Source organism: Anopheles merus, chromosome 3R (genome assembly GCF_017562075.2).
Source record: "Anopheles merus strain MAF chromosome 3R, AmerM5.1, whole genome shotgun sequence".
NCBI lineage: Eukaryota > Metazoa > Arthropoda > Insecta > Diptera > Culicidae > Anopheles > Anopheles merus.
Genome location: NC_054084.1, coordinates 24249603 through 24277070, shown reverse-complemented (window position 1 = coordinate 24277070; position 27468 = coordinate 24249603). Strand labels below are relative to the sequence as shown.

Here is a 27468-nt window from a genome sequence, read left to right as displayed (position 1 = left end):
TGTGGTGGAGTGAGCATTTTAAACCAATAACAGTATGTCGTTCATCTTTAGTGTATTTCATTGTTGACTAGCCTTCTTTAACGTACTTTTTGCTAGCTATTTTAACAGCCAAGATCTATTAAGGAGAACAGGTCGATGCAAAGCCCGTTGCTAGGTTTCCATTTTCATCTCGCTTTTGACAGTTTCATGAAAAAGTGTTGACAAAAAACGGCTAATAATTAACGTGGAAAAGTGAACGAATTTACTATCAGAAAAATTATATTGGTTAAATTTCTTGCGGTCAAACGCTTCTGGAGAATAAAGGAATTGTAATTGCAATCTTCTCTGTATACAGATAACCTCATTGCTTGCCATTCCGTGGCCACGAATCACTACCGTTTGCAACAGTCCTGCTGGAAGAACGAAAAGTTAAACAGGCATAAAACAGCACTTTATATGTTCCAACTGGGTAACAGAAGTCCTATTTACTATCATTTAAACACTGAAAGTAAAATGAAACATCGGATCGGCACACACTGGTACAATATGCATACCGCTTCTGCTTCTAACTCGCCGACGAATCATAAAAGAGATCCTTGGATTGTATCAGCCATGTAATATTCTAGGTGGATTTTAATTCTTGTAATATTCTAACAGGAAATGAGTGCAAAATGTTGAACAAAACTCTTATTCACTCCATAGCAACGTCCATCGCTAAACAAAAACAATGTTCAATTTAACTGTCAAAATTTTCCCATGGCTTTCTGTCAATTTACTCTAAACGCATTGACCTGTTCTCTTTCAAGGACCTTGGTAACAGCTTTGCTTAACTCACCTTTTGAATTTGACACCATTTTGCCAGGTTTTAGTTGTGCGATCGAAGAAGGCGTTGAAATTCTGCTTCAAATTGTCCGTTATGCTCGTTTAATATTGTCTTCGATTTCCGGAACCGGAACATGTAAATGGCATACAGGGTTTTCCAGGAGTTCTCATACCTGTGGGACACTTTATTGACTCCTTCTTAAGTGAAATAAACTTCATGTAATGGGAATCGGACTCTATGGCACGATTGTTGGACAAATCTAATAGGAATCCAAATCCAAGGAGCCTGACCAAATAGGGTGCCGCAGAGTCCTATTCCTACAATATGAAGTTCACTTCCAATAAGAAATAGTCAAGGAAGTGTCCCACAACTATGAGAACCCCTGGAAAACTCTGTTAGACTAAATTTGAAATTGGAACACATTTTTTTCGTTATTTCTAATTTTATCTTTAATTATATAACATACACATTTGCCGTTCAAACTGCATTTGTGTTACTTCCGCCCAGCGCTGCTACATTCTAGCAAGATCGACCGATCGTTCCAGACGCTGGTCCTTCCACCGATCGTGTTCGCTCTATTGGGTACTCATTGTACGAACAGCAATTCAATAGCCGCTTCCGTGCACTTCGCGCGGCCTCTTCCACCCACTTGCTTGCTTCTGCTGCTCACCGAAGTGTGCCTAATGATTGCACATGATTGTCTTTTCATTGAACATTGCGCTGCTTACGACGGCGCGCCGCTGCGCTGCGCATCGGTTTGGTGACAGTACACATGAAATGAAATCTTTCCTACACTTCTACACGATGTGTCGCTCTACGTTGTGTGTTTCCAGTAGTGATGGGTAATCCGGAGCGGAGTCATGGATCAACTCCGACTCCGGTGCGCAAAATATGACTCCAGCTCCGGATCATAACTGGATTCGACTCCGGATCAGTCCGGATTACTCCGGAATACTCCGGATCACTCCGGATCACTCCGGATTACTCCGGATCACTCTGGATCACTCCAGATAACTCCGGATCACTCCGGATCAGTCCGAATCAGTCCGGATCAGTTTTCGTACATATTCGATGTACGACTTGAAAGTCAATGAGCTCATCAAGAATTGTCTAAACGATAATGGACAGTCATTCCGGATCCGGAGTGATCCGGAGTAATCCGGACTGATCCGGACTTGGAGTTGATGAGTCCGAGGGTTTTCCCCTTTGCCCCCCCCCCCCCCCCCCCGCTAAACAGTCCGGAGCAACTCCGAGTCCGACTCCGAGGGGTGCCGGAGTCGGATCGATCCGACTCCGGAAAAAAATTGTATTTACCCATCACTAGTTTCCAGAAGGAAAACTGAGCACCAAACAACACCTTTTATTTATAGGGACAGTTCTGGAAATAGTAACATGTGTGTATGTTCTGGTGACCTATAAAACGCAGGAAAAGGAGCTAATCCACTACATCGTCATCTCTACTCCCTTGAGCGGCTTATCTGCCCGCGGTACTTCTGAGCGGGTGTGGATCCAAGCGTGTGGCCGGAAAAAGAGGTTTGGCATCTGGCCGCCCGGGGGGAGGTGGCTTTTGGCGGATTGATTTGTTGTACAGCACTCGAACGCCGGGGCCGAAGTATATTTCGTTTCCTTTACTACCTATCTTACCCGGTAGCTTAGTGGGTTAATGGGCGTGCCAAGGCGTTTGTGTGGAGCCCGCCGGCAGCCGGTACTTAAGATGGGTACGAGATTAGATGACCTTTAGGATGGGATGGTTGGGTTTGGTGTTGTTCGGGCTTGACTTTTTTTTTTAATATAATTTAAAACAAATGATTAAAATCAGTTGCAACACATGAACATTTTAGGCATACAAGTTTGTCCTCATCGCTGTTTTAAGTGTTTTCTGTATGAGTTGTTATTCTAAGTTCTAAGTAAGTTATTCCAAATTTGTGACAAAACGGTTTAGCTTTCACATCTTATCCTATTTTAAATGAAAGCCAATCGATAAGAAATCATGGAATCATGTATGTTCACTTCTGAATTGGTCCCTTGTGCCCCTTCTTCTTGTAAATTCCTGAAACGAAACATAAAATGCCAGCATTAATTGCATTTATTTTCACCCCATCCTTCGAGGCAGCATCATACGACTTACTCCCCCGTTATGCTTAAATTGCCATTGGACACAGCAACTTTACAACCGTCTGTGGCATAAATTAAACCTGTTAAAAACCTGTGGCCGCCTCGATATCGGAAACGAAATCATGCCCCCAAAACGAAGCTGCGCACACGCGACGTCTCAAAAGTGAAATGTAGAAGACCAAAAAAAAAAGGCACAACGGCTGGATAATTTAAGGTGTCATTAAACGATTCCTTTCACCTTCATTGCCGCCGCACTTTCGCCGATATTCATTCGGGGCCGATTGATGCGTAAAAGTGGACAGAGCAATCGCTTAAAATTGTAAAGTGCAAATGACTGCGTTATAAATATCATTTGCAGGCGGCTCCTAATGTTAACATTTCAATGAATATCTTTTCCCTTGCCGCCACACCACACAGAGAGAGTGATAAAGGAAAGAGGAAGGTATACGTAGCGGAATTTGGGGCAAGTGTGCCATACGGGGCAAGAGTGCCACCAAGCATTTTTCCTTAAAAACTTTAATTTAATGATCAATTGTGTATACAGTTGGTTGCTTTCCAATGACTAGGTATTCTGAGCCTAATTTCATATAGACCAATCGATATTTCCCATTGTTTTAAACTGATTTATATTGAGTTTCAAAAGTGAGCAGAATATTATAATTTTTTAATCTAACCAAATAAGCTCTCAAAAATCGTGCGAACAATCAACCGAGAAAATATTTACACCACCGTATAGCTGAGAAAACGTGAAATTTTTTGTGGGTTTAGTTGAAAAAAAAATTTCTTTTTGTCACTGAAAAATTCAATTTCAAAAAAGTTACAACTTTTGGGGCAAGTGTGCCATCTTTGTTTGGGGCAAGTGTGCCACCATCTTTCATAGGCGCGAGCTGTCAAAAATGTAAACATTGTTGTAGCGTGCTGCAGAATGGTGCGCTATTGTGAGCGGATTCCACCCCGGAAAAACAGAACAGTAACAAACCATATTGTGGTACAGTTGGTGGTCAAAAAGGGTTCATTGAGGACTAAATACATGTAGGAATACATATACTAGTGGTATAAACGTAATAATTTCCAATTATCTAAGAAACACGGTTATTTTAACCAGGTGGCCGTCTTGCCCCATACGAGTGGCACTCTTGCCCCATAGCCCAAAAAACAACGTCTTTTTGGACCCTTTTTAAAACGCTTCAAAAACTGTTTTGTTTGCACTTTTTTCAAGCGAAACTCATTTATAAGTGAGGAAATAGATGTAAAATGGTTATGAGATTTAAATCGGCTTTTGAAAAACACGTTTTAGTGAGTTATAACTTGAAATGCTTAAGGTGGCACACTTGCCCCAAGTTCCGCTACACGAAAACGTGCGTGATTTGATATGTATGTATGATTTTCGGCACGTCTTTTCTCTTGAAATGATCGTGCGACCATTTAAATCACAAACAAATCCACAATAATGGCCATTATGATACATTGTGGGGCCTTTTTTTCTCTCTCAGGCCAGACGAACGTCAACCTCTTGGCCCTTAGCAGCAGGGATAGCTCGTTAGCCTAAACGTCTTATCTGTTGACAGCATCGAGTTGCAGTAGGACGAACGTAGCCAACCCACGCCAAACACAAATGCACGATAAAGCTTGATCGCTATCATACTTTGTTTGTGTGTGTATGTACGGTAATTGTTTGCCGGTTTTGCCCCCGGACAGAGTAGAAGAACATATAAAAGCGCCAACTGGCGCTTTTCTGAATGAGCATTGCGGAGGTTTTTTTTTGCATATTTCCCTTTTGTGCAAAGTTCTCCACCACCCGGTTTCGTTGTGTGCATAAATAATTGTTCTAAAAAGAAAAGAAAAAGCGAGTACATTTGTTTTGCACTTCGAACCGAAAGTTTGGCTTCAGTTTTTTTTTTTTATTTTGTTTTGCCGGCTGTGTAAAACGTACAAATAAATCGTTGTTAATTACGCGGCTTGTACCACTTTGCCTGACCCCAACCCTTATTCTCAGTCGGTGAAAAAAGGAACAAAATCGAAAATGCTTAACCCTCCTCCCCGGCTAACCTAAATAAATTCACTCGATCATTTGCAATCGGTGCTGCTGCCGTCGACCGTCAAAAGGGATGTTTTATGGGTGGAAATACTTTCTCCAGCTCCAGTTTTGCCAAACGGTTGTGCCAAACGGTGCGTGCACCCGGCCCGACTGGTTGGCGGTGTTCAGTGTTGCTTTAATGTTGGTTCTGTTTCTGTTGTTTCCATTTTCAATAATCTCTTAACCACTTTGGCTGTACCACGATGGACGACTGTTCGTCGGTATTGCACAGCAGTGGAGGAGTAAAACTCGTACGAAAATAGGGAAAGCCTAAGTCGTTCATTTGGTGCCGCGATGTAGGCAAAGTTGGACCCAGTGTCTGTTTCATGGATGATTGATGAAAGATGTCACCGGTTCTGTCGGAAAGCATTCGCAGCACTGATGTTTTACGCGATTTACGCAAATACGTCGCCCGTGGAAGATGATGGCGCAGTTCGGGCGTTTTGCCGGTGCGCTATTTTGGTTATTGAAGCAACAATCCTCCAATGCTCGTTGTACGTACTCGCCCATCGTGTTGTTGGTCCGAGAGGTAGCTCACGTTGCTTTCTGCAAGTCCCTTCAATCACAATCACAATCGCATCAGTCATTTTTCATCCTGCAATAAGTTACACGACACGATGGCCAACAATTACTCGGACCCCTGCGGGGAGAGAGGGACCGTCTATTGCGCCACGGTCTGTAACTATCGCTATGCGGCAAAAATGAATCTTTTCTCGTCCTTTTAGACCTCACCAGTTGATCTCAATTGCTTTCGGGTCCAATTATCTACACTGCGTCTGCGGTGGCTTGTGTGTTTTGGTTCCTACTCTACTGCTGGGCTTCTCAGTCTTCCACATGTTCGTGACAGTAGTCAATATAGTAGTAATAGCAGTCAGCGTGTTGGGAGTTGGGGTTGGATAATATTAGAGCAGTATTTATGTCGGTTTCGATTGTTGCTGCTAGTGTGTTCTATCAGAGAGGGTACGCGCGTGTGTGTGTGTGATTTGTTACACCGGCGACGGACGTTTTGCCCGGTGTCAATGCTCTTGTTGATTTATACTCTCATTTTGCGGCCAAACTTAACGTTCAACAGTTTGGCTCAGCGTCATAGAATATGGTAGAACCTACGGAATTTTCACAATATTACAAGCGAACGACAATATTTTTAAAGTCAAGAATATTTTAATGACGGATGAAGTGCAAGCCATTCAAAATAATTTAAAAATAATAAACGCTTCTACGTGAAAATCAAATTGGGACTTAATACATTAAAAGTATAAAATGTTTTAAAATTAAAAACATTTTTTCTCGTTAGTCTTTATAAAGTGAAGTATTTTGTTGATTTTTAAATTATTGGTGGTTTGGTGTTTAGTGGAATTATTTAAACCGTTTTAATAATCAGGATAATTGCATTATAATTCAATGCGATTCAAGCCCAGGAAACCAACTTAAAGGTAAACTTTTCAAAACAAACATTTATTAAAGCAACTTCGACATACCTCGGTTGGCTGAATAAAAGGTGCATTATTCTTGCCTGATCGATGCAGGCTCAATTATCGACTCGATAAACGCATCGGCTCCTGCACGACCAGAAGCGATCTATTCCCATCCCAACCCAACTCCTCGTAGCAAGGACTTGGCTGTGTTTGATTGCGTGACACCTTTATTAAGGTCCAAGAAAGCCTGTACAAAGTGGCATGAACGCCGAGCATGAAAAACCCCTTTTTATCTATTTAAAAAAATAAGAAAAAAGGGGATTGTTGCAAGTGTTTGCTGATGTGTCCCTTTATACACTTGTATTGTGAAAATCATAATGCATCTTATGCTGCCAGGCGCCACCAGCACTACTTCTTTACCCAGCAGTTGCACATAGCTTTTATGATCTAGCACGATTCGGTTGTTGAGCGCGACTCCTTCAACACAGCATTGTTTGCATGATGAGGCTTATCTCTAAGTCTCGACAAGCACAAGATGAGCCATCCGGTCGCCGCGGCGAGTGCGCTTACAGGGTTAGTGATAAAATTCGTGCCGATGGACATGCATAAAAAAAACCACAACACAACAGTGTTGTTGACAGTGTAGTACATAATTTGGAGCGCCGTTGAAAAAGAATATGGTAATTGTGTGCCACTCACACAATTTTATCTCCTTTTTCTGTTTAAAAAGGTAGCGCGCACAAACAAGCACGCGCTACATGTTCGGCTTGCTTGCTGCTATGGCTCCAGTGCACGTGTGTATAGTGTTTGGCCAGTGGCAACTAGATGGATTACAGTTACTGTAGTAGCCACTACAATGCCACGCGTCTTTACCACCTTTGGAGTTTAGGCTTGCGGCTGGACTAACGTTGACGTGAAAATATTTCAGTTTTATTACGCACACGTTTCATCACCATGCTTGGCTGGCCATCCCGGGGTGTGGCGCTTCTAGCTTTACCCGTTCTCGCGCCCCCCTTACGAATTTGTTGTTGATAAAATGGGAGGTCTCTTGTACATGAAAGCAGAAAGAGAGGAGTGGGCCACACACCAAGCACACGGTAGGCGAGCGCGGACTGCAGTGACGGTTGTGAACGCGAAACTCCGCCGGGAGTTTCTACACTTTCTACAGCTGCTGGCCTACTTTGATGCACGTGTAATTATGCCGAATGTTCTTAAGCTACTTTTGTAAAGCACCGGGTGGACAATCATCACACGGTAAAGGATGGGCTGATGAGAGGGTGGTGGACAATCATAAGGCCGCCCGAGATTGTGTGCGCCGCACATTCTGTGATAACCGACTGTGATGACGAACGCGGCGGTCCGGATTGCGATGTGTCGTGTGTGAAACCATTTGCTGGTAGGGGAGGCGCTCGAGACACGCAAATCGGGAGACTTTTTTCTTCCTTTTTGTAGCTTTACATCATTCAAAACAGCAATGTTCCCAACGCGCTCGCTGGCTGTAGTTTGAATGAATTCGCTCGAGTAACGTACGGCAACGGTGTTGCTGGTCTTAATGATGTAGGTCAACCGTGTTACTAGCTGCTGCTTCATGCTGACGAGCCGTTAATGTGTTTTTTAGCTGTGTTACTTGTTTCTTAGTGTACGGCTTTATACGTCATTCTTCATTTAACATACCAAAGTAATCAACATTTAAACAGCAAAATCATGTTAAAAGAAACAATTCTGCTGTCGATCGATTGTGTGGATTTTATTGGGTGGTTTTGTAATATAATGTGCCACATTATTGTGAAATTCTTCGGCAGAAGCATCCTTTTTGTATATGTTATGTTTCATGTGTTGTATTTTTATTGTAATATCGTTTAATTTTATGTTAAATCCCTTAAGAAATGTCAATTTTGCAAACCTTTAAAACAAAGTTGTAAGCCACCCCAGGGTACGCCTTATGACAAATGGTATCGATGGATTTCTTCCGGTGGGTGTGGACTGCCAATATCGTAACGCCAAACACGTGCTGTCCCCAAGCCTTCCACAAATAAAGCTTCAAATGGATGAGTCATACCTTCAAACGCTCTCCTCCGTGTTGCGTTCTTTTCGTGGGAATGAGGAAGAAAGAAGCCCCGAAGGATCAGCCCCACGATCACTTACGAGGAGGATCGCACAGCGTGAGAAGTACAAAACAAACAGTTCCCCCCGCTTTGCTGATTCGAAGCCTTGCTGGCCAATTCGTCCGTTCCAGCTTGACGTGCGCTGTTGGTTATGCAAAACCAAACCGGTTTGCAAGCTGCTGTCTCGCAAGGTTTTATTGTCCGTATTTGGTGCGAAATCGTTGCCGTCCCCGTTGGCGAAGACGTCTCGAGATATCTGCCAACGACTCACGCCGATCGGTCAGACTGATCCAGCAAGTGTGAGAGAGAGAGTAACTGGGATTTTATGTCCGATTATTGGTTTGCCAGGAAGAGTCTCAGTTGTCCATTCAGAAGAACGAAAGGGAAATTGAAGACTCGTGTAGCCATTACACTTGCGATTGCGACTTACCCAATAATGATTATAGGCGGGAGGAAGAAGGATTTTAAAATGTGTGTCCCGGTGAATGCTAGAATGTGTCATTTTTTCCCAATGGGATGGGTCATTTCCTATTGCATGAGGGAAGTATCTTTTATCTTGTAGGAAACGATGCTTATAGTAAAATCGCTTCAGACACACAATCTGGCGTCATGACGTTCCAGCCCATTCTTATTGAGTTCTTTCTTCCAATGGCAGTCTCCCGCGACCACCACATTCCAAACTGTCTGACTCACATGAAGTATGAAGTGTGGAAAGCGATGAAGTGTTCTAATAATAAATATTCATGTCAAGCAGCAGCAACAGCAGCAGCAGCACCCTCGCGCTGTGGCCGATGTCAATGTCAGGCGGCGGGAAGTCAATTGTAATGCCATGTTTGTCGATCTCTTGTGGATCGTTCAGCGTAACGTACATGGTATTCGTTTCATAGATGCAATTTTCGTATAAAATAAGCATTAAATTGTACTTTTGAGAGCTACAGAATGAAGAAATTATTCTATTTTTTTAACATATACTCTGTATAATATAATACTGCATTTGTAGTTTTTTCTCTCTCTCTCGCCATTCTCCTTAAATGGCCATCAAAAATACCCCAATCACTTGGCGAATGAGTTTGACTTCTGTGTCCCTATGTCTGGCACAGAAAAAGTTATTCGAAATCTTACAAACAAAGGTACTGTACCTCTAGCCTTCTCAGCACAGCACGTGCCGTGACGAATGAGCGCGCGGCACCACTGGATGGCCAATGATGGAAGTTCCGGTGAACGCAAGAACGCCGCCACCGCCGCCACTGTTGCACAGGGCGCGACTGTCCCCCCAATAGCTGAACTTTGACCGAGTTTCAGCCGTAAAGCAAACCGACGCGAGGGGTCGTTAAATGTTTTCGGTCCATTCTTTGACGCAAGATAGCACCACCGTGCTTGCCTTACCTCCGCAAACGACCCGCTTCGGGGGGCTCGGGTGCGGTCAGCAGCAGCGCCATCCAGTGCTCCCGGTTCTAATTCGAATTGATTTTTGCTCGGTCACACAGCACAAAGGGGAGGCTTCCACTTCATTTATTGCCCCGCCTGGCGCTCTACGGCTTTTGGCCTAGAATATAACCATAATGAAATAATAAATTTACCGCTGCTGCAGTTGTTAGACTTCGTTTCGGTGGTGATGATGGCGGTGGTTGTAGCAGTACTGGGCCACAGTCGCATAAACAATCGTATGATGGCGAAACGAAACGTATCCTGCCATGATGTTGACGCATGTTTTATCAGTCTATCATGCAGTGTGGTCGGTGTGAACAACCCGATTTTTGGTTAATTAGTATGAACACTTTATGTGTGCTATACCCTCGCAGCTCACACAGTAGTCCGATGACAGTGGTGTACACGTGCAATTTCGACGATCTCCTGTGCGCCAAAGGAAGACGAACCCTGTACAACGATCAAACGCTTTCTTTGCTTCGTTCTAATGCCAACGGGCTACACTGTTCAAGCAGTGTAAACAATTAAAGGAATGTTTAAAATGTCGTCGAGCGATTGTGTGTGTGAGTTTTTTTTCTTAATGTCATAATCAATCTGAGCGAACGACACTGCTCTATCTATAAATCCCTCTGGTAGAAGAATTGGCCCCTTGTCGTTGTGTGTCACAGCTGTGCGTTGTGGCATTACTCCTCCTTCTCCCCTGCTTTATCACGTGTGTGTTTCATTTATAAAAATGAGTTTTTCTAAAATTATGTGTTCGTGTAAACGGCCCGTTAACCGGTCCTACACACACAACCAAGTATGTGGAAGTGTGTGTGTGTGTGTGTGTGTGTTTCGATGACGGCACCGTTTTTCGTGAAGAACGGTTCAACGTGTTTTGGGGCTTGGACGTTATTATGTAAATTTTTGATGGCCGTTAGTAGCATCGACCGGCCAAGGGACAGAAGAGATTTATTCGCCAAGACTCAACACTCACTTCGCTCTTATGAATAGCACTGTTGTTGTTGTGCGATTTAAAAAAAAATAATATGCTATTAAAAGTGTGAACGCATGTTTAATCTCCCAGCAAAATCTCGGATGCTTGCGGAGAGATTAATGTTCAAAGCCCGTTTAATTGCCCAAAAAAAAGTTTTTTTTTTGCTTCTTCAATATTTTTACAACACTTTACTAATTATCTGCAAACGGTAAATGGTACCGTCCGTAAAACAAATATTGCGTTGCTGGTCGTTCCGGTTCGAGTTCTTCTCTTCCTCCAGCGCATGGAGAAGATCCATAATGCCTTCATTACACTGGTGGGATTTAGTGTATCTTTCGATCTCTCTCTCGCTCTTCCATTGGACAAACAAATAAACACGGCCATTTAACAGATTGTTTTCCTCCCTCTGCTCTCTCTCTCTCCGTGGGTCTCCCCATCGATGCCACCGTTCTGGCGGCAACCACATCCGCCAGGAGAAGAAGAAGAAGGTGACATTATGCTTCTTGGTTCCTCGGTCCCAACAATCCGACCAGCTGGTTCGACATAAACCTCTTCTTTCCTCCCCGCTTTTTCGTTGTTTTTTTGCGGACCACTTCCGGTCCTCTCCCCAGCTCCAGCCACCGTTCGTTATCGATCCACCGCCGCGCTGCAAAATGGATGAAGGTAGAGAGCTCCACGGGGTTTTTTCTTCCTCTTCCGTAGGTGCTTAGAGGGTGAGATGAAATTGAACCTTTGCCAAACCAGTACGCTGTTCGCGGTGGGCTGAATTTATTAGCATTTGCAACAAAAAAAAGTGCGTCATTTACCGCCAGTCCGACGACCGATCCCTCCCCTCGGGCGTCGCGAATTGAGCGAGAGCTACTAAACTGAACGGCAAACACAACTGAGCGGGTCATTGACACCGCGGGCAGAACGGCCCAATAGTGCAAACTTCCCCAAAAGCAGCGGTAAATTTTCGGGAGGAACCATCCCGACCAACTTGCGACCTGAACTGTTTGGTGGGGGAAATGCGTGGAAAACCTGGGATTAAGGTTTCTCTTCCCTTTGGGGAGTACGTGTGATCTGTAAATCCCTCAGGTGGAACGTTTATTAATATTTTGATATTATGCCGACGACGCCGCAAAGCCGGAGGAGGGAAAAATGTTCATCTTTTCCGGATTTGTGAAGCTAGAGACGGTGTGTGCTGCTACCGAACCGAAGAATCCGTTCCATTTGGGCAACGGACAACTCCCTTGCTACCTCGCTGCTTAGCTAGTCGGAAGGTGATGGTTTGTAGGACCAAGAGAAGAGAGTTCATAAGGAGTTTATTCAGTTTATTAAAAAGGGCCCACCGGCTGTGGATTTAATTGTAACTGTGTCGCCAACGTGTTCGTTCTTTTTTGCGATCGCTTCCGACGCGCGACACTCTCCCGACACACTCTCTTATCTCTTAGCTGTAGCCTCGACCGACCGACCGACCGACTGACTGACGACAAGGTTAAGGATAGAAGAAGCGTGCTTTCGTCGTCGCCCCAGACCATTCGCGGGGTTTTTGTCGCATGTATATCTCACGGGTTTGTGCCGATGCTATCAGGGGCACCAGTATCATTCGGAGTGACAGGTTATGAATGAATATTGATCAATCGATAAGAGAAATGGGTGGGGTGTGTAGTGCAGCCGGTACAATCAGCGGATTGCACCTTCCGGCTTTGTTTACTGTTGCCCGTGTTTGCTAATTGCTGTTTTAGTGTGCCGCTTTGAGTGACAAGCTTCTTTTTTGTGAGAGTATGTTTGTATGCTTTTTTGTTTTAATCAAAAAATGAATAAAAAGGCCTATTAAATTTGGAAGAAGGGATAAAATATGTTCCCAGGGTTGTAAAAGTGTCACAAATGTGTATTTTGGAAGCGATGTCAATCAATCTCCTCTCCCCTCATTTTTACTGATGCACTCGGGATTCGATTATGGATGTTGTGACTCCTCCTGCTACGTAACCCATGATAACCCAAATTTCGATTACGAAACATATGTCACTGATAGAGACAGTTCTTTTTTTTTTGTGCAATACCAAAAACAGCTTGATACAATCTTCCTGTGCTTGCGAATACCAAATGTAATATTCTAAAAAGTCCCAATAAAGCTAAGCCTCTGGACAAGTGATTAGTAAAGTTGCAAAAATCGCCCGGAGTCGGAGTCGTCCGGAGTCGTTCAGAGTCGTTTGGAGTCGTCCGGAGTTGGAGTCGTCGGGAGTCGTTCGGAGTCTCCCGGAGTTGGAGTCGTCCGGAGTCGTTCGGAGTCGTTTGGAATCGTCCGGAGTCATCTGGAATCGTTCGGAATAGTCCGGAGTCGTCTGGAGTCGTATGGAGTCATCCACAATCGACTGCAGATGGAGGCATCCGGAGTCGTCTGGATTCGGCCGAGGTCGGCTTGTATAAAAAGTACACGCGCAAAGTGAAAGACAAAATCACACAATGAAAGGAAATGTCTGATCACAAGCACATTTACCCAAACGGCTCCTGTTGTCTCCGGACGACTCCGAACGACTCCGAACGACTCCGAACGACTTCGAACGACTCCGGACGACTCCGGGCGACTCCGGGCGACTCCGGGCGACTCCGGGCGACTCCGGGCGACTCCGGGCGACTCCGGGTGACACCAGACGACTCCGACTCCGGCGGATCTAGTTGTTTCATTTTTTCTCGACTGCGGAAGTTTCTATCAAAATCACTTGTTATAGGGTAATCATCAAGCCGGTCTCGTAGTACAGTTGTCAACGCGCACGACTTAATACCATGCCCGTGATGGGTTCAAGCCCCTAATGGACCGTGCCGCCATACGTGTAGGACTTGACTGACTGACTGACACTGACTATCCTGCTATGGTGGGGTTAGTCCATAAAGTCCCTGAAAGCCAAGGCCACAAGTGTGGTACAGACAGGCCTTTGACCGACAACGGTTGTTGAGCCAAAGAAGAAGAAGAATATAGGGTAATCATATTTTCACAACGCACCCCCAGGCTTTTTATGATATATCGATTTTCGGTAGCTTTTATGCCATTCCCCTTTAAATGAAGAGTGTACCAGATACCTGCGGCAGTTGATCTAATGTCCCTTCGTATCATTAATGTGCTGTGTAAGAAAAAGTGCACATGCTTTAGAGGGGAAACCAATACAGTAAATGAAGCCCCACCCCCCTGTCCACTGCCCTTTTGGAAGAAACTTTTGTTTTGTATACGCTTATTTCTTTTCCCCTCTTTTATGTTTATGTCTATGGCATGCGGTTAAAAGAAAGGGAATTATTACGGTGTCGTAAATAATAGATTTTGTTTTTGTGAAAAATTACTCATTAACGGGGGCCTCGTTTGCTGCTTGCCTGCTGTGCAACTCAAAACTGACTTCTTCGCGTACACACTCGGGCGAAGTAGCATGACGACCACATATTTCTCTTTCCTAGGTCGGTTTCCGCTGCCATGGGCCCACGACCACCACGGCGCATCGACACATCGAAAGTGGTCCAAAACTAAGTGGTATTAATGATGGTTTTTCGGCTACGCTTTCTCCAAATGGGGCTGGCTGGCTGACTGGTTAGCTTCCCCGATCGGCAGCGTCAGTTTCGCATCCAAGGTGCACACTGTGCTGTGTTGCTAAGGCAATGTGCAATGGAGGCTTGCTAGGTTTTTACTTTTTTTTGTGCCACCAGCACAAACCCACCCCATTCGGGTGGGCCCGTTGATTTCGTTTTCGAAAGGGAAAGCTCCACCGTAGTCGCTACTGCTGCCCCCCCCCCCCTTCGATTCACTCACGGAACCACGGATAGTAATTGCTACCGGGGTGCCACCGTCGCCGCCGCCACCGTGACGCGCTGCTCTGGTGTGTTACAATTAATTCTAATCGAAGCGGTTGTAAATCATTGACGTTTGTGGGGCTGAAAAATGGGGCGTGTGGATGGATGGATGGATGGGTAAGGGAAATGGGCGCGATCGTGTGATCTGTAAATCCCTCAGGTGGAACGTTTATTAATATTTTGATATTATGCCGACGACGCCGCAAAGCCGGAGGAGGGAAAAATGTTCATCTTTTCCGGATTTGTAAAGCTAGAGACGGTGTGTGCTGCTACCGAACCGAAGAATCCGTTCCATTTGGGCAACGGACAACTCCCTAGCTACCTCGCTGCTTAGCTAGTCGGAATGTGATGGTTTGTAGGGCCAAGAGAAGAGAGTTCATAAGGAGTTTATTCAGTTTACTGATTGCTTATTCAGTTTACTGACGCACGGAAGGAAAAATATGATTGCTGCACATTGCACTCGAGTCAGAGAGAGACAGAGAGAGAGAGAGAGGAGTTGAAATATGCTCGTTGGGACTAATCGTTGTTATCAGAACGCAGATGGAAGGCAAATGTTTGCCAAGAAAACGTTAGACAGCAATAAAACGGACGCACACTGCTGCCTGCGTGCGTGTCATGTCCCGGTATCGTATTTATCTTGTTGGACGTCTGTTGTTGTGTAAGGTGGTGGTTGGGTTGTGTCCTCTACTCTCCCTCTGATCTTTTTGTAGGATCATATTGATTGTTTGTTCTCTGTCCGTTGAAACAAAATAGAATAACAAATCTATTTTAGCTCGTTATTTTCATTTTATCTTTGCTTTATTTATTTTTAAGCTTTTATTTCTCCTTCTTTTTCTTCTTCTTCTTCTTCAGCTTTTCTTTAACTTACTTTTTCAATTTGACAGAAAGATACATTGTTTGTCAGATGTTTGTTTTATCATCAAAGGAGGCGTATACCTTAACTTTTCAAATTGTACGTTAAAACTTTTTTAAAAACACATGGAAACCTCTTTGAATTGGAAACAATTTTAACTTTTATGTTTAAAACTGAAGTGTAATGAAAATAAACATAAGTAAAAATTGTTTTCAATTCCCATCCGTTCTATAAAAAAATGCGTTAAATAATAATAAATAATTAAAAAAAAACTATTCATTTAGTGTGATTATTAAGGTGTCATCAATTTTTGAACTACTTTTTCCAAGATGTCATAATTTTTCTCAATACTAATGCCTTTTTTCTGTGTTTTTTTAAATATTATTCGATAATATGTTTTACTATTATTCCTTTATTATAACAAAAAAGCTTTACGTTATTTACAAGAATAATCTATTCTTCGTAGTAAATGAACAAACATATTCTACTTGTTATTAAACTATGATAAGCTATAATAAAAAAGCTAACTACAAGGATGTGAATATTGTACACACATCCGATGAAGAGTTTATCGTAATCGCTTTTAAAGTTCAATTAAAGCAATTAATGTACGGACTATGTTCACCAAAAGTGAACGCAAAATAAAACAGTAAACGCAAAAAAATAATAAACAGATCACTCTACTGCAAGCAGGTCAGTTAGAAACAGTGGCAAGGCAGTAAGCATCTTCCGCCCTTTCTATTAGGATAGCTTTAGAGGTCAGTCTGGCAGACGATAGACGACGAGTGTTTATCTTTGATGGTGGTGGATCCGCGCGCGCAATTCTTCCATTCCATTTCCTTAACCGTCGTCGCCTGTGAAGGTCTTTCGGGGCCGGTGGTAAGCGACGAAGACGTTGGTCTTCGGTCCTGTGTGCGCCACTTTCGCGCTACAATTAGGCTGGCTCAGCGTTTTGCAGCAGGTGGTCAGGAAATTAGCGTAGCAATACATAGTATACACACACACACACACACACACACACACACACACACACACACACACACACACACACACACACACACACACACACACACACACTCACACACACACGTTTACCACCCACTGAGCGAGCCGCGTTGCATTCAGTTGCGTTCAGTCCGACGATCGATGCCACGACGACCGTTACGCCATCAAGCGAATCCATCATACTCTAAACAGTCGGTCCAGTCTTTTTTTTTTGTATTTGCCTTCCCCCTCCCCCTACATTAGCTCCAGCGTAATGGGTAATGTGCACTGCATAGTATTTTCTTACTAATTTGCTAACGTTGCTCATGTACTACCCCCCCAGTGTGTTGACTGTGGGTGGCAATCCGTATCGGACATTGGTAGGGCATTGGAGGATAGTTACGTAAAACGTACCCGTAGATAAGTGAAGCACACAGAAATCGATCAACCTTGCTGTGTGATCATCTTGAATATTAGAACGATCGAGTAGAATTATCACAATCCATCAAAGCGTACAGCTTCAATATGCATAGGGTTTAATGTTAAAATGGCCAACATAAACATGACCGAAACATATAAACAAATTATTCATACGTTGTTATTGGTGAGATCAAGAAGTGGGGTTTTTTGCCAACCTACGTATTAGGTCATTATCGTTGAGGGGAGTCCGTTATTTTCCCCCTTTTTACAAACAAGTACTGCTATTTTTTTTACTCCAATAAATAAACTATCAACCGGGACAGAGGAGGGACTTGTTTTAAATAAATAAAATTAAACTTCCAACACTGTCGCACACAACTGACCATTACCGTCGCCGACTGCACCAGGCGTCGATGCAGCAATCAAAATTTGCAATCGTTGTTCAACCATTTGTGCGTACTGGATTCCATACATGACAGAGGGGGTGCACATTCCGTGCTGATGTTTCCCGTTGCGAATATGTTGCTCCTGCTCAACGAGCACGTCGAAACATCAGGGGGAATCCGTTTTTGCTGTACTTTCGTCTTATCTGTTTGTGATCGAGCGGGTTATTACACTAATGAAATTAAATTTTTATTACAAATTTTCTAATGCGTTTTAAATCATTGTTCCGATGTACTGCAGTTTAATGATCATTTTATTTTTGAAAACCTTTTGTTTGCAATCAAATAGTTTGGCAAAAAAATCGTAAAACTTTTCTCCTTCTTTTCATGGTGAAAGAACAATGTTTGCATTAAATTTTCTTTATGTTTACATTTGCTGTTCAGACCAGGCCTGTGGGGCATAAGTTTCAAGGTCGGCAGTTGGGGGATGGAAAATGTTTTTTTTTTTTTTCCAAATGTTAAGAAACATTTTACGAGCAAAGGGAAACTGTTGCTACAACATTCTGCTTTGGTGGAGGGATTTACCTTTGGACGGCCGTCAATTGCGATGTTTCGTTGTTTAGATTTACTGCTTAGCGGTCAACAGTCAAGTCATGGTTGCTTTATGATCGATGGATCAATTCCTTCTATGCTGTACAAGTCTTACTTTCCATTTTTTAAATATAAATTTCTTCTTTTGAACGAATTGAAAAGAAAAGTTAAATTCTTATCATCAGTCCGACAAAAAGAAATCGACAGTTACTCTGTTTGCTGGCTAATAATAGGTTTCCAGGGCATTTTATATGACACATTTGATTTGGAAATTGACACAGGTGGCTGAAGAAATTGATGAAATTGATAGCATTGATCACATGAATATTTATTTATTTCTTGATAAAGTATTAATGATGGATTAAATTTAACTACTTTCTTCGATTTCCAGTCATTTTATAATATATAGACATATAAGTCAATTGCCTCAACTAAACATATTTTGGGCAACAAATTCAACTCAATTCAATAAGCAATCGTTTTTAAATGCCTTAACTATTACTCCTAATTCAAGGATGGAGTTCGGCTTATTTTAGATTTTAGGGACCGATAGGTTTCAAGGAGTGGTCCCATTGCACAGTCGTCAAGTCGAACGACTCAATAACATGCCCGTCATGGGTTCAAGCCTAGAATCGACCGTCCCCCCGTAGCAAGGATGGACTTTAAGGCTGCGTGTTGCAATGAATTAAGTCCCGAAGACATGTATAGGCCAGCTTGTCCTGTCCGCCTAGGACGTTACGCGAGAAAGCCTAGGACGAGTAGAAGAAGGTTTCATGTAAAGTCAATTCTTAAGGGAATATATACCACAGGACAAATATATGCTAAATATTGCTTTAATTACCTTGGATGTAAAGTTACGATTGTACTTCAAACAGTTGAAGACTTATATCACAAATATCACTACTAAAAGCTCTGTTATAGAGCTAGAGTTTGCAGCATGATCATAGTAGAATCATGAAATCAAAAAGAAACTTCTAAGCTATTCTCACCCGTTATTTTCCTCCTATGAAGAAAGCTAGCAGATTGCAATCAAATAACCTATTTGGTAACGAAAGTGCGTGTACCTTAATGGGCCATTTTCGATACGAAACGGTACACTGAACAGCTTCAAAGGTTGTGTTTACTCGGGAAGGGTGGGGGTACGAGTGAACCTTTTTCCCTGCGCGCTGCTCCACCAGTAGTGGGATTGATTTTCTATTACACGCTTCTTACATCAACGGTTCATGATGATAATGATTATGATGAGATAGTGTAAGGGCAGGGGAGTGTGAGTAGAATTATTATATGCTGGCATTGAAAAAACTAATGATTTTAGTGGAGTGTTGGTGAGTGTTTTCCACCAGAATTGAAGGGAAAAACTGATGGGAACTAATGTCTGGAAGGTTGAAAGTGTTGCCCTTTGCACATTCCATTGCACACGCCGGGGTCGTAAGCGTAATATTTATCCACAATTTTGTTGCTTTTTTCTCTCATTTCCAGAAGCCTGCCTGGTGTTGCTAACACGAAGCAGCAGCTCCCCGGCCCGCTCCTCCAGCGGCTAGAACTAGAAATTCTTGCGTAAGGTGCGATTTCCATCACGGGGCGCCACCTTCACTGGTACACACACTGGTAGGAGGCACACATAGACGGAAGGTGGCATGGAAGTGAGCACCCATACAACTTCGACACTGAGTCGAAGCAACAGTCGGACCAGCTCCAACTCGGAGCTCGAGAAGGAACTGATCGATCTCGACATCAGCGGCGGCGCGAACAACAAATCCAACACACTCAAGAAGCGCATCTCGAGCAGTCGAACGCCGGCGAAGAAAGCGAAAAGAATACGATTTTTTCGTAATGGGGACAAATTCTATCCCGGCAGCACGATACCGGTGTCGGTGGAGCGTTACAGGTAATTTTAGCCAAGGCGGCAGCCAAATGTTGTACTTTGCGTTACTCAATCATGTGCTAACGTGTTTTTGCTCTTTCCCATTACAGATCATTCGACAGTTTGACGGAAGATTTGACGCGCCTGCTCGAGGACAGCGTGACGCTGACCGGTGCGATACGCGCCATCTACACGCTCGAGGGCAAAAAGATCGAAAAGGTGGACGATCTGGAGGATGGCAAATGTTACGTGTGTTCCTGCAACAATGAAAGCTTCAAGCGAATAGACTATAACGTATCTAACACAAACACCAAGAATCCCAACAGACTGTCTAGGTAGGAATTTAGGAGCCAAGCTCAAAACAATCAATAGAATCGAGTGCGTAATCTAATGCTATTTGCGGCCTGTTTTTTTCCGGCAGACTAATACGCCCCCTATCGCCAGTAAAGAACGGTGGCTCCAATGGGTCAACGCCGCTGAAAGAGATCGATTCCGTGGTGCATCCACGGATCGTGACACTCATCCGCAATGGTGTAAAACCGCGAAAGGTAAAAATCGAGCAGCAAACAAGCTGTTTGTAAGCTGATTAGTAGTGAGGGTGAACCCATGTTACTTTACCTGCCTTTGCTCGCCTTGTCGCCTCCACAGATCCTGCGATTACTGCTAAACAAACGGAACAGCCCCACGTACGAGCACGTGCTGACCGCGATCACGCAATGCGTCAAGCTAGATACCGGCTGCGTGCGGAAGGTGTTTACCGTGGCCGGGGTGCCGGTGCAGCGGTTAGCACAGTTCTTCGAGGAAGATGACGTCTTCTTCGCGTACGGTAACGAGCGGGTCGGCAACAACGATTTCGAGCTGGAGGCCGAGGAAAGCAAAGCGATCGCCGCGCACCGGAAAACGTTACGCAGCAGTACGACGCGCACGGGACCAAAGCCCAAGATGCCGGTCAAGAGCCACAACGATACGTTCGTTTGCGTGGACGAGTCGGCACTGAACGGTGGCATTCTGCCGGACTCGTTGCCGCTGGAGCTGCAGGCCAAATATACGCTCGGGTCTATAGTTGGTGAGTTTTGTTTGCTGTTCTAGTAGAACGGGTGAATTGTAATTGCATCTTTTAACCCCCTTACCCTTCCACTAGGTGATGGAAATTTCGCCGTAGTACTGAAATTGAAGGACAAACAGAACCACACAGAATATGCACTGAAAATTATCGACAAATCAAAATGCGCCGGCAAGGTAAATTGATAAATTCTTAGTAAAAGAAAACAATCCTTACTAGTCCTAGTTTTTTTTACTTCCCCTTCGTTTTAGGACCATTATCTAGCGGCCGAAATCCGTGTGATGAAGAAGCTAAACCATCCGTACATCATACAGCTGGTGCACGATATCGAAACGATGAAGAACATGTATCTCGTGCTGGAGCTGGTGCGCGGCGGCGATCTGTTCGACGCCATCACGCGTGTGACCCGCTTCTCGGAGAACCAATCGAAGATCATGATGAAACATTTAGCCTCCGCGATGGCGTACATGCATTCCCTCAGCATTGTCCATCGGGACATTAAGCCGGAAAATTTGCTGGTGAGTGGAGCTGGTCGATGGATGACAAATTGTGTGTTTTCTAACTGGAATTTTACTTTCCCCTTTGCCAGGTGGAGCTGGATAGTGATGGTAATGTCGTGCTGCTGAAGCTCGGTGACTTTGGGCTCGCCTGCGAGGTAACCGAACCATTGCTCTCGATCTGCGGCACACCGACGTACGTTGCGCCCGAGATTCTGATGGAATCCGGCTACGGCGTGAAGGTATAGTTTTGTTTTGTTTGTTACATACAAGCTGCTTGGACGATGGGCCGTTTTATATACTTACATCTTTTGTCTTTTGTTTTGCCTTCTCCAGATTGATGTTTGGGCCGCTGGCATTATCCTCTACATTTTGCTGTGCGGCTTCCCACCATTCGTTTCGCCCGACAATCAACAGGAGCAGCTGTTCGATGCGATACTGAACGGGTACTTTGACTTCCCCGCTCCGTACTGGAACAACATCGGCGACAGTGTGCGCGATCTGATCATCAACATGCTGCAGTCCGACCCGGAGCTGCGGTTCTCCAGCGAGGACATACTGGACCATCCGTGGCTGACCAGCAACATCGTGGACGATACGCGCGATCCTAATGGGTACCGAATTTTCTCCAACCACGTGTATTAGGCGCATGCTGGTTGCTGCTAGCTTTGTGTATAGAATTTCGTTTATTTTGTACGCTTTTTTCGGTTTGTTTCGGCACCAGTTCAGCGTGGTGATAGCGAACATTGCGCACTGTTTGATTGCCGTTCTTTATTTTTTTTCGAGCGGTGTTTTGTTATAGGTGTATTTTATATAGTGTGTGCTCTAGTGCAATACACCCGCCGTCGAGAGGAAAACGGGGAAAGGGGAGTATTCTGTGATGAAATTGACATGCGTTTTTTTTAATGTATGTTTATCTGTTTGTTGTTCACTATTTTTTTTTCTGTTTCGTTTTCTCGCGATAGGCTTGATTTCATTTCAATCTGCGGTAATTTACACAGTAGATTTGAAACCATAATTATGATTAGACTCTTGTTTGGTTTGTTTGTAGAGAAAACAACAGTTGTGCCCTTTGATGTTTTAGCTTATTGAAGACGATTTTCTTCTCTCTTCTCTTTCATTCCACAAATGCATCACAACACAACAATTCATCAATTCGCTTGGATGAATAAATAATAACCGGGCAAAAAAAACAACCATATACAACACAACATCATAATCACAACAACAACAACACAATCCACGGCTTCATCCACTTTCTCCTTCCCAACCCCGCAGTATCGTTGTTGAAGAACAGTGTGGCGGCGGTCAGCTGGAGTCCTTGGTGGGCATTCCCATCACTACCCAGTAGAAGGGAGAAGAGATTTATACGCGTAACGCGATCTATGTGTTACAACCCCTTACAACCAGCGGAGAGTGACCGATATTTGACTTACATTGGCGAGTTTTATCGGCAGTGTGGTGGTGGTGGTGCGTTAGCGGTAGCAGCTTATCTTGTGAATGGATATAAAGTCAATCTCGCGTTGTGTCGTACTCTCCCGGACCTCATCCAAAATATCTCACCGTACTGCTGGTGGGTAAATTTTAACCAAAAGTCGACGCCAATCGAAAGCAAGGTTTGTGTCAAATTTGTCGAATTCTTTATATACCATGCTTGGACAACAGCACCGCGCATTAGGGCAGCCGTTTTGTTTTGGCAGTGAGCAGCTTAATTGTTTGTCGGCATGCTGAAATATTCACACCCACCCCAAAAACGATCGTTCGTTTGGTTTTAGTTATGGCCCAAATCTGCACCATCACACAGCTTAGCGTAGTTAGCCAGGGGAAGTGAATACGTTTTCTCTCATCATTGGCACGACGTATGCGTAATTTTTACCGGTAGGATAAAACCAAGTCATCATAAGGCGGACAATTGTTATTTAGCAAGCTTAATTTGTATAGAAAAAAACACACACATTACGTAGAATTATGAGACTATTATTACCAATTACGATCGTACACACTCACACACACACACGACGGCATGTTAGCAATGCATATTTATTTATCTTTCTTAGCATAATCTTAGTTGTGCAAAAGGTGTAATGAAATTATGACGATAAAAAACCGGGGGCACGAAACTGCACGAACACACACATTGCAAAGCAAAACAAAATGTTACTCATCTTCAGTCATCGTCACAAATTGTGGTAATATGTGTGTTTAAGCGATGGAATTTGATATTTTAGTTAATGGCTAGTTTTTAGTATCATTTAAAATAGGCACGTTTGCGGTTTTTTTTCATTTCGTTGTTAAATGCCTGACTGGAATGGCTCGGTTATTGCTTGTCCCCTTTCCTTGTAATAAAAAAGGAGAATCATTGAAAATTCGGCATTATGTTATGATCGGTAGATAAATCAAATCCTTCTTTTCTTCTGTTACAAAAAATGACGCACAATCAAATTAAATTTTTCCACATTTTAATGAATGCTTCACACATTTTCTTTTCGTAACATTTAACGCACACCTCATTGTGTAGTGGTAAAGATCTCAAAATGTGTTTTTTTTTTCTTTTTTGCATTACCATTTTCTTGTAATTCTGTCTACCACCGCGGCCCTGCTCGATTGTAGCTGCGCAATTTAACCTTTTATTATAATAACAAACCCTGTACGTTAAACAACTAATAATCATTCCACTTCTTTCAACCATTGCAGCATTTCCGTAATGAGTTCTTAACGATAGTCTGTAAACTTGTAAACCTCGTAGTACTCACTACAAACACATACACACAGAAACACCCTTTTTACATAGTAAGAAAATTGCATAAAAAGGCAATGAAACAGGAGCCGTTTAGAGTGCAGTTTAGGGAGTAATGCATCGGATAATGAAACAATATTGTTTGATAATCATATCATCTAAACGTTCTAAAAAAAAGGCAAGCCACTGTCTCTCAGCAAAGGAAAGTTTCGGTTTTAGTGCTGTAACAAAGTAACAATTTACAATCATTCTGGAACGATGGTTTTGCACTGATTCATTGTAGTGTTATTTTAAACCTAAAAAAAGGCCTAGACAACCTGCATCGGCATAAACTGGAGTGGAGTGAAATGTAAAGAAAACGGTTCGTTTTGCAGTATGTTAAACAGGAATCGTACTGCGCTTGAAAGGACACAAGCAGACATAAATACAATGAGTGTGCTTTGGGAAACGTAACGTGCCTCAAGAAAATGATATCATCCATTACAGGCGACCAACAGCCAAGTGTTGGGACGACGACGGTGGTGGGGCCATCGCGTCCACCAAAGGCGTCATCACATCAGTGCAGAATAGGGTATGGTTTTATACACACATAAACAGAATATACAGTTTGTAGATGGCTTATTGGCTTTTTAGAATCGTTTATGGAGTGGAACCGAAAGACAGTAAAATCCCAAAAAAAGCATCGTGCGTTATCGCGATCATAGAGATAGAGGCAATAGTTTTGAACGGTTTCTTCCTCACCCAAACCACACAATATTGACGAATTTCAAGCAGTAAGTGTAGGAGAAATACTATCACACGTCACACACACACACACTATTCTATTCTCGAATTAAACTCCCGCAGTAACTTTCATCACTAAAACAACATTTCTGTACAAAAGCCACAAGACGACTGTGTGTTGTAGTGAGGTCAATTAGTCTGCTAACTAAGATCCATAGAATGATAGAGTTAAACAAAAACTACACTACAAACTGAGCCATCCGTCTTTTCTTAACTCTGTCCAGCGGTGGCATGGATTGTGGTCTAGCAGCTGCTTCTGCTTTTTTCTGCTTTTCTCCTTCTTTCCAGACCAAGCTATCGTATCGTTTTCCTTCTTGTGTTAGCTTTACGAAACGAACAAAAAAAAACGGAGAGGAACCCAAAAGAGGGTGTAGAATATAATATGAAACGCTTATCATCAACAACAAGCCAGAAGGACAATAAGAAGGACACGCGCAGAAGGATGCAAAATGAGCCAACAGGCAGCAAACGAACAAAACTGCGAACACAGGAACCAATTAGTATTGAGAAAGGTAAACTTCAACTTCCACATGCATACAGGGTTTGCCAGGAGTTGTCGTAGCTGTGGGACACTTTATTAAGTCTTTCTTACGTGAAATGAACTTAATGTAATGGGAATAGGACTCTCTAGCACCCTTGCTGGACAAATCCAATAGGAATTTTCAAGGAGTCTATCTAAAAAAGGTGCCATTGAGTTCAATTTCCATCATTTGAAGTTCACTTCCCATCAGAAAGTGTCAAGGAAGTGTCCCGCCACTATGAGAACCCCTGGAAGCCCTGGTAACGCCCCCATCCACACACATTAGCCTCGCAAATTCCGCAAATTGCAAAATACGCTACAGATAATTGTAATTCACGCAGAGCGTCACTAATATCCATCCACTTCAAACAAGGACAGCAAACACAAATGCAGTTAAAACCATATTAATATAAAAACAGGCAGGCTGAGTTATAGGAGACATTCATCCGATCGTTTTAGAGTCCAATTTGTGGCTCCCTCCCCACTGGCGTTTAGCAATGCCAGGGAATGGGAAAGAGATCTATATATATACATATATTGAATTAAGCTTTATTATTACTTCTTTCGCATATCCGCATCTCCTGCAAGCAAAACCGTGCAAGAAAAAAACCGTAGAGATTGTGTAAATATAGTCAGAATATTATAATATTACCCGACCCAAACGCCGCTCGGGTGGTTGGGCCCGGTTAAACAAACGGTTGCAATCCACTACTACTACTACTACTACTACTACTACTACTACTACTACTATAATTACTACTATTACTATCAATGAGTGTGAGGGATATAGAGAAGAGTGCTCTTATAAGTTTGCCAAATTATGCGTGATGTTTGAATTTAACTTTCTGTTTTTGGCTTCTTCTGGCAAAGTGATACATAAATACATACATACAAAGAGAGAGACACACATACACACACACCTTTGCAACGAAATCATTCAGCATTAACGAAGCATTTCGACACGAAATCAACGATAGCCTCCACTGTGCTTGGGTATTGAAAGAGGTGTACTACATTTAGTGCATATTTAGTGACTTTTGCTGCCCCTCGCCGATAGCAGGCGACCACATCCCCCCCCAAATACAAAGAGTGTGTGTGTGTGTGTGTATTAATCAAAAAAACACAATACATAATGCATAAGGAGCGAGCGTTTTGCAGCATATAAACCCAAAATCGTCCATGCACAGGACGGAAAGTGAAGCAACAAACAACAACCCCTCCCCAATATGAATAAATTATTCTATCGTGAGCTATTGAAAAACTATGAAAACGAAGAGAGAAAGAGTGATCACGTTGATCGTGTGCGATCGAGAGGTACCTGACGATTGATCTGATTGATAATTTGAAAGAACTTAATCTAAAATCTCGTTTTTTTCACTATCTCGGTTCCGCTTTCTAAGTAATGCGGGTTTCCCGTCGAAATGTTTGTTTCTAAAACTAACCCAAAGCTTTCATTTATTTGCAGCAAAATCTAAACACACCGTGTAAGCCTTCGTTTTGTGGTCGGGAATGAACCGTTAGCGGGCGGAACCTACTCCTACAAACAAACTGTAAAAACTGCAACTGACAACTCGCAGTAAAAATGCGTCTCCTTCCTTCCTTCACCTTTTTCTCGCGTTGGCAATTGGTAATCGATTCACACGTTCTTCGATGCTTCGAAAACCGCAATACGCGTACCGGTTTTTTGCTAAATGGTTTTCAATCAACTGACGCAAAACCGCCGCCTGGGCCTGGTCCGGTACCAGTTTGCGGCAGATTCACAATCTTTATTGCAAAATGCGCCTTTTTTATGGATATGTATTTCCAACATCCTGTTTACGAGTGAGGAAGATTTTTCTATCCCATTCATTCAACAGACAAGTGGAACAGAATACAGCCTCTCGCTGCGTTCCAATCGCTTTTTTGCCAGTGCCCATGCGTGCTGGGCCAGCTAAAGGTCGCCCTTAATAGCACTTAATTTCCCTTTGATGAGTCATTTTGCTCCCCCCACGTTCTAACAAGCAAGCGTGTTTTTCCGAAGTGGCGATCGCTCGCGA

The 27468-nt window shown here is 43.3% G+C and overlaps 1 protein-coding gene across 4 annotated transcripts in view; it reads left to right on the top strand.

Annotated features, from left to right (window-relative positions):
• The window catches only part of LOC121597764 (serine/threonine-protein kinase GL21140), a 29560-nt gene extending 4311 nt beyond the window's left edge, over nucleotides 1-25249 (top strand). Inside the window, exons 2-11 of one of the 4 annotated variants that reach the window (XR_006005475.1) lie at nucleotides 19448-19856; nucleotides 19943-20167; nucleotides 20254-20380; nucleotides 20481-20898; nucleotides 20974-21071; nucleotides 21147-21413; nucleotides 21485-21634; nucleotides 21729-22006; nucleotides 22671-23008; nucleotides 24087-25249. Coding sequence is in view for 3 of the 4 variants with exons in the window: in XM_041923865.1 (XP_041779799.1) it covers nucleotides 19606-19856; nucleotides 19943-20167; nucleotides 20254-20380; nucleotides 20481-20898; nucleotides 20974-21071; nucleotides 21147-21413; nucleotides 21485-21634; nucleotides 21729-22006; nucleotides 22671-22743 (1887 nt within the window). In the remaining variant the exon portion in view is untranslated. Of the gene's footprint in view, nucleotides 1-19447; nucleotides 19857-19942; nucleotides 20168-20253; nucleotides 20381-20480; nucleotides 20899-20973; nucleotides 21072-21146; nucleotides 21414-21484; nucleotides 21635-21728; nucleotides 22007-22670 lie in introns of all 4 variants that reach the window. The other 3 variants (XM_041923865.1, XM_041923866.1, XM_041923867.1) reach the window with 3 other exon arrangements.
• The last annotated feature ends 2219 nt before the right edge of the window (nucleotides 25250-27468 follow it).